General features: G+C 45.7%; 1 protein-coding gene across 2 annotated transcripts in view; it reads left to right on the plus strand.

The window, feature by feature from the left end:
* LOC105508009 (HAUS augmin-like complex subunit 3) overlaps positions 1–9,182 on the plus strand; it is a 170,828-nt gene that overhangs the window by 75,615 nt on the left and 86,031 nt on the right. For both annotated transcript variants that reach the window (XM_011936758.1, XM_011936757.1), the window contains 2 exons: positions 2,513–2,596; positions 2,917–3,012. In XM_011936758.1, the coding sequence (XP_011792148.1) occupies positions 2,513–2,596; positions 2,917–3,012 (180 nt within the window). The remainder of the gene's footprint in view (positions 1–2,512; positions 2,597–2,916; positions 3,013–9,182) is intronic.

The raw sequence follows: 9,182 nt of genomic DNA on the forward strand, positions 1-9,182 counted from the left end.
TTTTTTTTAATTTTTGAGACAGAGTCTCACTCTGTCCGCCCAGGCTGGAGTGCAGTGGCATGATCCTGGCTCACTGCAACCTCCACCTCCCAATCAAAAGCAATTCTCCTGCCTCAGCCTCCCAAATAGCTGGTATTACAGTTGCCCACCACCATGCCCATTAATTTTGTCTTTTTAGTAGAGATAGGGTTTCACCATGTTGGCCAGGCTGGTCTTGAACTCCTAACCTCAAGTGATTCACCCGCCTCGGCCTCCCAAAGTGCTGGGTTTATAGGTGCAAGCCACTGCACCCGGCCTAATTTTTGTTTTTAAAAACGGGGCCTTGCTCTGTCAACCAGGCTGGCGTGCAATGCTGCAATCATAGCTCACTGCAGCCTCAGACTCCTGGGCTCAAGCCATCCTCTTGCCTCAATCTCCCGAGTAGCTGGGATTACAGGTATATGCCACCATGCCTGGCTAATTTTTTTTTTTTTTAAGATGAGTATGTTGCCCATCCTGGTCTTGATCACCTGGGCTCAAGTGATCCTCCCGCCTCGGCCTCCTAAAGTGCTGGGATTACAGGTGTGACCCACAACACCCAGCCTATTATGTGTCTTTCTTAAAAAAATTGATCCTCCCATAAGTACAAATAAAGCAACTGTTTAGAATGAGAGATATCAAAAATATTTTATGGGAGTTTTTCTAATTTAAAGATCCACTGTTTGGCTACTGATGGTTAGAATTTCCAGTGGTATTATTCCAGTAGCTACCCAATCCAATAAGCTGCCTCTTCATGGAAAACCCAGGAGGTAATTTTCCAGGTTTAGAATAAGTTTTTACCATATAAGCAAGAGAGTACAGAGCGTGACAATGGATGGGAGGGGTCGGGGTAGAAGATGCTTCTGGGTTTTTTTTTTTTTTTTTTTCCTAGTTTAGAGAGTCTTTGAGCTAATTGGGCATTGTTATCTCTTAGGAACATTAGTTTAGTTCCCTGGATTCTTTTAGATGCCTCAAGATACCAAAGTAAAGTGGCTGTTCCATTCAGGCTGTGTAATCTTTTGTTTTAGCCCTTCTAATTGTCTGCGGAGGAAAACAAATTTTGGGAGATCAAAGATGCCCAGATTGGCCATTGTAATTCCAAATCACTTTCAGTGATGTTGGTTCAATAAAGAAATTTATAAGATAAAGGACCATAATTTTTGTACAGAAAATCAGCAGAAATTCCAGAAGGGGGTGACTCAGTACCTGTACTTTCAGAAGCAGAAGTCACCGTGAGTGCTCACCAAAAAGGGAAAAGTCCCTCTGTTAACAGCCAGCAGCAAAGGACAGACACCCAGTAAAGGTCTGAACCTCAGCTGAGGTGGGGTGTTCAGGGAAACCAGCGGATTCTTCACCAGGGTCCCAGGCCTTCAGGGAGGTGATAGGACACAAGGGGTTCCTGCAAGTATCATGCTCAAATCTGTGGCAGTGCCAGAATGCAGAGGAGAGTTGCTTTGTGTCCTACTTCTGACACCATTTAATGTCAACCAAGAAAAGGCAAAAAACCAGCCTGAAAAGCAGTAAAACAAGGCATTTATTGGGGTCTTAGGAATTGCAATTTAGGGGACACATTCAGCTAAAGGCCAAATGGTGTTCCAAAGAGAGGAAGGGGAGTCGAGATTTTTCAGAGGAAGCTAAGGGTGAATACACAGTTGTTGTGAAAGAATGATCATTGGTGGAGGTGGCTGGCTCAGTGCATGAGTCCGTTGAGCTCATTGGTTGTCACTCTTCAGGAGTTGCAGCACTGGCAAAATCCAACTGTTTTCCAGGATGTTGTGGTCATTGCAGTTTGGCCCAGTTCAGAGGTTCAATGCAAGTCCCTGTCTTTTTGGTTTTGTTTTTCAGCATTTCAGGTCATGCAGGTAGTCCTTAGAATGGCTCCCTGACTCTACTCTAGAGCTCTGGACCAGAGTGATGTCATTTTGTATGTCATATTTCACACTAGTGGGGTTGATTAGCTTTTCATAGCATCATTAGCTTTTAGGAATTTCTTTTTGTAAAAGATCTGCTCAAGTCTTTTACCCATTTTTATATTTTTTCTTACTGATGTATAGGATATCCTGATATATTCTAGATACAAGCCTGTTTCCTATACTTTCTAACTCTGTCTTGTTCTATATGATGTTGGATCCCTTTTCTAGTCTTAATATTGCTGAAGAATTGATTCTTCCCTTCCCATTATTTTTGCTTCTTTAAGTTAGTTTTCTTACCTTTGGGGGAGGATGCTTCTATGAGCCTAGGTATTTCACCATGAGGCAAAATACGTTTATTTTTATTTTGATTTTTTTGTAGAGATGAGGTTTCACTATGTTGCCCAGGCTGGTCTCAAACTCCTGGGCTCAAGTGATCCTCCTGCCTCAGCCGCCCAAAGGGCTGGTATTACAGGTGTGAGCCACCATGCCCATCTCACTGTTGAGAATTGTTTGATGAACAAAAAATAATCTTAAATTGTGAAAGCTATGAATGTGATTAATTGTGTGTATCATATTTTCAGGCTCGTCTCAAGGAATTGGAGCAAGAAGCTCATTTTGTTGCAGGAGAACGGTTTCTTATAATGAGCAATAACCAGCTTCGAGAGGTAAAGCTGAATTTTGGCTCTTTCATAAAATGTATTTCTTATTCAGGAGTTAAAGGGAGATTTATTTTGAATTTATAAATATTTTATGTCAACTATCCGAAAAGTAAGGTTTTCATGGTCTCTCACCAGTAATGAACACAGTGAGATTCATTACTTCAAAGCCTTTAAATCAAAGAAAAGTACTAAGTGAGAATGTAAGCATGTTGTAATGTCTGTTTGGGTGTGTATTCTCTGGCTGGCGGCACGGGCTCTACTATAGTAATGTTCTGTTTCTTTCAAATGTGAAATTCCCTCACCATGTGTAAATTGCTTTGTTGAAGATCCTCTTTGGCAAGTTAAAGCTGCACCTGCTGAGTCAAAGGAACAGTCTCCCCAGAACGGGGCTGCAGAAATACCCGTCCACATCGGAAGCAGTGGTAAGGTTTCAGAGTTACCCTTTTCTTTTCGGAATGACAGCACGCCTGCACCACCTGTGTGCTGACCTTTAGCCCCACCCGAGACTCTCAGGCCGTCCCCTCATGCTGGCAGCAGTTTCTGCAGAAGAGGGGCTCCCCACACCCAGGTTGCTTTTCTCACTACGGACCAAGGAGAGAGAGTCAGACAGTGCACTTTTGCAGAAGCAGTTAATTGGCTTGACTTTCTGAAAAGCCTAATTTGGTGGAGTTTTGTTCTTAAAACCAACTTCTTGACAATCCAGTCAAAACCTCTTTGCTTCGTGTCCCCAAGAGGAACTAGAAACAGGTCATCAGTCTTCTCCTTTCCCCAGATTTATTTTAGAGAATTTTAACTTACCCCTGTCTTGAGAGGAATCAATTTTTTGAAGACAAGGAGTAGTGAGATTGTGTTGTGTTGCAGTAGGAGAGTATACATCGATATTCAGAAGCCAGTGAGTACTTTTACTGAAAAGACCCAGAGTGGAGGTCAGTAAATAAGTGAATTCATGTTATTGTGAATATTGGTTATTGTGGTGAGAACCAGCTTTTGAGGCTCCAGTTTGTGCTTTCTGTGCTCTGTCCAGCATTTGACTTTGTAGCAAAGGAAGGTTTCCTTCTAAGATGTCTCCTCTGGTCCTATTCCCTCTCCAGTACCACATACCTCTGATCTTCACCCTGTGAGGGTGTCTTAGAGTACAGGCCCTCATGGAGCCTGAGCTTGCTGACTGTACCTGCACTTGGCCTTTGCTGGTTTAATGGGCAGGTACTGGGTGAATAATGGACTCCTGCAGAGGATGCTCCACTGGAGGGACTCGGAACTGCCCCTTTCCAAATCTTCTTCTTCAAGCCTTCTCCACCTTCGTGAAGGGCCCATCTTCCTTCCAGGTCCTTGGGAGCCAGTGCAGAGTAGTGAGTAAGAACAGGGGCAGTGGGGTGAGCCATCACTGGCCGGCATGGTTTGGACAACATGAAAACATTACTTGTGCCTCAGTTTCCTGATCTATAAAAGAAAGATAATAGTAGTACTTTCCCTACTACAATCTTGTGAGAATTCAGTGCACGTGCATGTGTGTCCATGTGTCTGCGTGAAACAGCACTTAGGACTGTGCCTGACATAAAAGCTCTCAAAAGACCAGTTAACATTGGCCATTCTGAGAAAAATCCTGTGAGTCATCCTTGACTTTCCTTCCACCTCCCCTACAGCGAGTGTCACAGTCTCTACCCACAAAATAGGTCCTGAGCGTGTCTCCTTTTCCCCATTCCCTGTCTCCACCATAGACCTTTCTCACTTAGATCCCTCCAACCACTCTTGCCCCTGCTGCTCATCCCTCACACCCAGGCAGAGTGATCCTTTAAAAGCATTGGAAAAGTCACGTTACTGCCCGAGGACTTCCAGTAGCTTCTATTGCACTTACCATCAAATCCGAGCTGCAGAGCATATCCCCAGGCCTGTGCTCTGGCTGTGCCTTCTGGCCCGGCACCTCCTGTCTCTCCACACTCTGTGCGCCAGCTCCTCCTCTGTCCCCAGACTCGTGCCACAAATTTTTCCCGCTTGCTTCTGATTGCCAGCTTATACATTGCATTCAGGAGACCTCTGGTCGCCCAGACTACAGTAAGGTCCCCAGTCACAGCCGTTTCTTCACCTTGAGTTATTTTCTGCACACAACTCACCACTACCTAAAGTTTATCTTAGGTGTGTGTTTGCTTTTTCCATTAGAATGTAGGTTGTGCAGATCAAAGACTTCAGTTTATCCCCAGAACCAAACCAGCCCCCGGTGTTGAACTTAGCATCTGTGGTGTGTTCATGGAGCGCTGGGTCAGCAGGTGGTTCCTGGAAGCAGCATCTGTCTCGCTCCAGAGATTAAGGCTTGGGTCTCAACACCACACAGTGGACATGGGTAGCATCCCCTAGAGCTCCAGCAGGGGGCGCTGCCTGGGCAAGCCACTCATCCCGCACTGGCACCTGAGCTCACCTCTGTCCTGGCACCAGCTGGCACTGTCGCCCTTCCCTTTGCAGCTCCCTTCCCTCTCCAGACAACCAGCAATGCAAGAAAGGAGGCATCACTCTCTTCTGGTGCTGATGTGCTCTCGTGTTAAGGCAGCAGCTTTCACGAGGAGCTCATTTTTCTCCCATAAAGACATGATGAGCATAAGTCATATTAGCCTCACTCTTTTATGTAACTGAATAAGTCAAGTTGTTCATTCATGCATATGAAAAGATTGGCTTATGCCAGGTACATGGACAAATTCAAGATTCATATTTCTTCTCATGACTTCTCTCCATCCTCCCTGCCCCCTTCCCAGAGGCCTTGGTGAACATTGCGGCTCTTCTCACCCCAGCGCCTGTCCCCAACCTGCCCTTTTCCTCCATGTTTGATGTCGGGGAGACCAGCTGATGGTATCCCCTGCATCACACACAGATTTGCTGCTGCTCAGCTCCCCCAACTAGATGTAACCCTAAGAGTGCACGCCTTTTTTTTGTTGCTGCGATGTTCCCAGTGCTTAGTACAATGCCTGGGGCATAGTGGATGCTCAGGAAGTCACTAATGAACCCTTCAGGTTTTGAGATATGCCATTTTTTTCTCATTGTTTAACTCTACGTATTTTCTTTATAATTCTTTCACCATTGAGTTGTTTGGAAGTGTATCTTAACATTTCCAAATGTGTGGGGGATTCCCAGATAGTTTTTGTTATTGATTTCTAATTTTTTTTTTCTTTTTTTTTTTTTTTGAGACGGAATCTCGCTCTGTCGCCCAGGCTGGAGTGCAGTGGCCGGATCTCAGCTCACTGCAAGCTCCGCCTCCCAAGTTTCCGCCATTCTCCTGCCTCAGCCTCCCGAGTAGCTGGGACTACAAGCGCCCACCACCTCACCCGGCTAGTTTTTTGTATTTTTTAGTAGAGACGGGGTTTCACCGGGTTAGCCAGGATGGTCTCGATCTCCTGACCTTGTGATCCGCCCATCTCGGCCTCCCAAAGTGCTGGGATTACAGGCTTGAGCCACCGCGCCCGGCCTCTAATTTTTTTTTTTTTTTTGAGACAGAGTCTTGCTCTTGTCACCCAGGCTGGAGTGCGGTGGTGTGATCTCAGCTCACTGCAACCTCCCTCTTCCAGGCTCAAGCGATTCTTCTGCTTCAGTCTCCTGAGTAGCTGGGACTACATGCACCTGCCACCACACCTGGCTGATTTTTGTATTTTCAGTAGAGACGGGGTTTCACCATGTTGGCCAGGCTGGTCTCAAACTCCTGACCTCAGGTGAGCTGCCCACCTTAGCCTCCCAAAGTGCTGGGATTACAGGCATGAGCCACCGTGCCCAGCCTTGATTTCTGAATTAAATGAAGTGTGGTAAGAGAACACGATCTATGCAATGTCAGTTCTTTGGCACTCACCTCAGGGTTCTCAGATGCTCCACATGGGCTAAAGAACACACGTACCCTTGTACCTGTGCAGTGTAGTTTAGAGTACTGTGGTGCCTAGCTGGTCCGCTCACTCCTGCTGGGGTGTAGTGGGAATTCCCTTCCCTCAGTAGGCACATGACGAGTAGGGAACAAGGGTCTCTCCCTAACGGACTGAAGGAAGCTTTGATGGTTTTGTTTTGTTTTTTTTTTCTCTGCAATGAAGTCACATGTTCTCAGAACATCATAGGGAGTTCAAACTCTGGGAAGGTGGTCCAGCTTTGGGGTCAGGATTTCTGGACCAGCCACTCATCATTTCCAGGAGTTGCTTTTGAGACCCCTTGACTAACTGAAGTGATGGAGTCTCCAGGTCATGTGTGTGCACTGACCCCACTGCTGGGCGTCCAGTATGTGGGATATAGCCATGAGCAGGACAGATGCCCTTTCTGTTTTAGTCAGCAAACACTCCTGTGGCCCTGGCTCTGTGTTAGACACTGTTGATGGTTTAATGGGGAAAAGGTCTTTATCATCATGGAATAACTATTCCAGTGAAGAACTATAGCAGGGTTCTCTAGAGAAACAGAACCAGTAGGACATAAGCAGATATAGATACAGATAATAGGTATATGAGAAGGGATTTGTTAGGGACATTGGTTCATGCAGCTGGGGGTGCTGTGAAGTCCCACGATAGGCTGTCTGCAAGCTGGAGACGCAGGGAAGCTGATAGTGTGGCTCAGTCCAAGCCCGAAAGCCTTGGGACAGGGAAGTTGATGGTGTAACTCTCAGTCCAAGGCTGAAGGCCCAAGAGCCTGGAGTGTCGCCAGTGTGTGTACTAGAGTCCAAACACTGGAGAGTCTGGAGTTCTGATGTCCGAAAGTAGGAGAAGGGTGTCCCAGATCCAGCAGAGTGAGTGGATTCACTTTTCCTCTTTCCTCTGTTTTTTATTCTCACTGGGCCCTTAGATGATTGGATATTCCCTGGCCACATCAGTGCAGATCTTCCCTGTTCAATCCACCAACTCACATGCCAGCCTCCTCTGGAAACTCACGTAGACACACCCAGAAATAATGCTTTACCAGCTGTCTGGTTATCTCATAACCCAGTCAAGTTGACACCTAAAATTAGATATTACAAGAACCATCCAGCAGGATAAGAGCCATTAAGGTAATAACAGGGAGAGCAACACGCTCCAGACCGAGTGGTCCAGAGAGAACCCTAAGGAATTGTGTGTAACCTGAAGCTCGAAGATGAGGAAGTGCCTATGCAAAGAATAAGAACAAGGCCTTGCAATGGGAAAAGGCTCAGGCTGCTCAGGGGCTGAGGCTGGAGCCTTGTAACTGAGAAGAATGGGAGGGATGGTGTTGAGGGTGAACAGGGACCCAATTCTGCTGTGCTTTGCAGGCCATGGGGAGGAATGTAGATTTTTTAGAAAAATGGGTAGCCGTGGAATTGTTTTAAGTAAGGGAACAACTATGATCTAGATTTTTAAAAAATAGACTTTAATGGCCAGGTATGGTGGCTCACGCCTGTAATCCCAGCACTTTGGGAGGCCGAGGCAGGAGGATCATTTGAGGCCAGGAGTTAAGACCAGCCTGGACAACATAGTGAGACCATGTCTGTACAAAAAATTTAAAAATTAGCCAGGTGTGGTGGTGCATGCTGATAGTCCCAGCTACTCATGAGGCTGAGGTGGTAGGATCACTTGAGCCCAGTAGTTCAAGGCTGCGCTGAGCAGTGATTATACCACTGCCGTCCAGTCTGTGCAACAGAGTGAGACACTGTCTCAAAAACAAACAAACAAAAAGACTATTTTTTAGTTTTAGGTTCACAGTAAAATTGAGCAGAAAGTACAAAGAGTTCCCGTACTCCCTGTTCTGTACTCCCTGTTCTCACACATGCACAAGCTCCCCCTCTATCAGCATCCTCGACAGAATGGTACCATTGTTAACAGTCAGTGACACATCGTTACCACCCAAAGTCCGTAGTTACACAGTATACTCTTGAACTGCTCTTGTGTGTAGGGTTCACTCTTGGTGTTAGACATTCTGTGGGTTTAGACAAACGTATGATGACATACATCTGCCATTACAGCATCATACCGAGCAGCGCCACTGCCCTAAAAATCCGGTGCTCTGCCTATTCCTCCTTTCCTCCCGCCAGCCCCTGACAGCCACTATGCTTTTTACTGTCTCCACAGTTTTGCCTTTCCCAGAATGTTATAACACTGGAATCACAGTGTGTAGCCTTTTCGAATTGACTTATTTCACTTAGTGGTAGGCACTTAAGTTCCTTCCATGTCTTTTCATAGCCTGATAGTTCATTTCTTTTTAGCAGTGAATAATACTCCATTGCGTGGATGTATCACAGTTTATTTTCCATTTACCTACGAAGAACATCTTGGTTGTTTCCAAGTTTTGTCAATTATGAATAAAGCAGCGATAAATATCTGTGCATAGGTTTTTATGTGGACATAAATTTTCAGCCTATCTGGGCGAACACCAAAGAGTACGATTGCTGGATGATAAGAGTACGTTTAGTTTTGTAAGAAACCGCCACACTGTCTTCCAGGGTAGCTGCACCATTGTGCATTCCCACCAACAATGAATGAGAGTTCCTGTTGCTCCACATCCTTGCCAGCACTTGGTGGGGTTGGTGTTCTGGATTTTCACCATTCTAATAGGTGTTGGATATGTTTTCATAAGATCACTATTTTTTTTTTTTTTTTTTTGAGACAGAGTCTTGCTCTGTCGGCCAGGCTGG

The sequence above is a fragment of the Colobus angolensis genome, unplaced genomic scaffold, assembly GCF_000951035.1.
Source record: "Colobus angolensis palliatus isolate OR3802 unplaced genomic scaffold, Cang.pa_1.0 Scaffold157, whole genome shotgun sequence".
NCBI lineage: Eukaryota > Metazoa > Chordata > Mammalia > Primates > Cercopithecidae > Colobus > Colobus angolensis.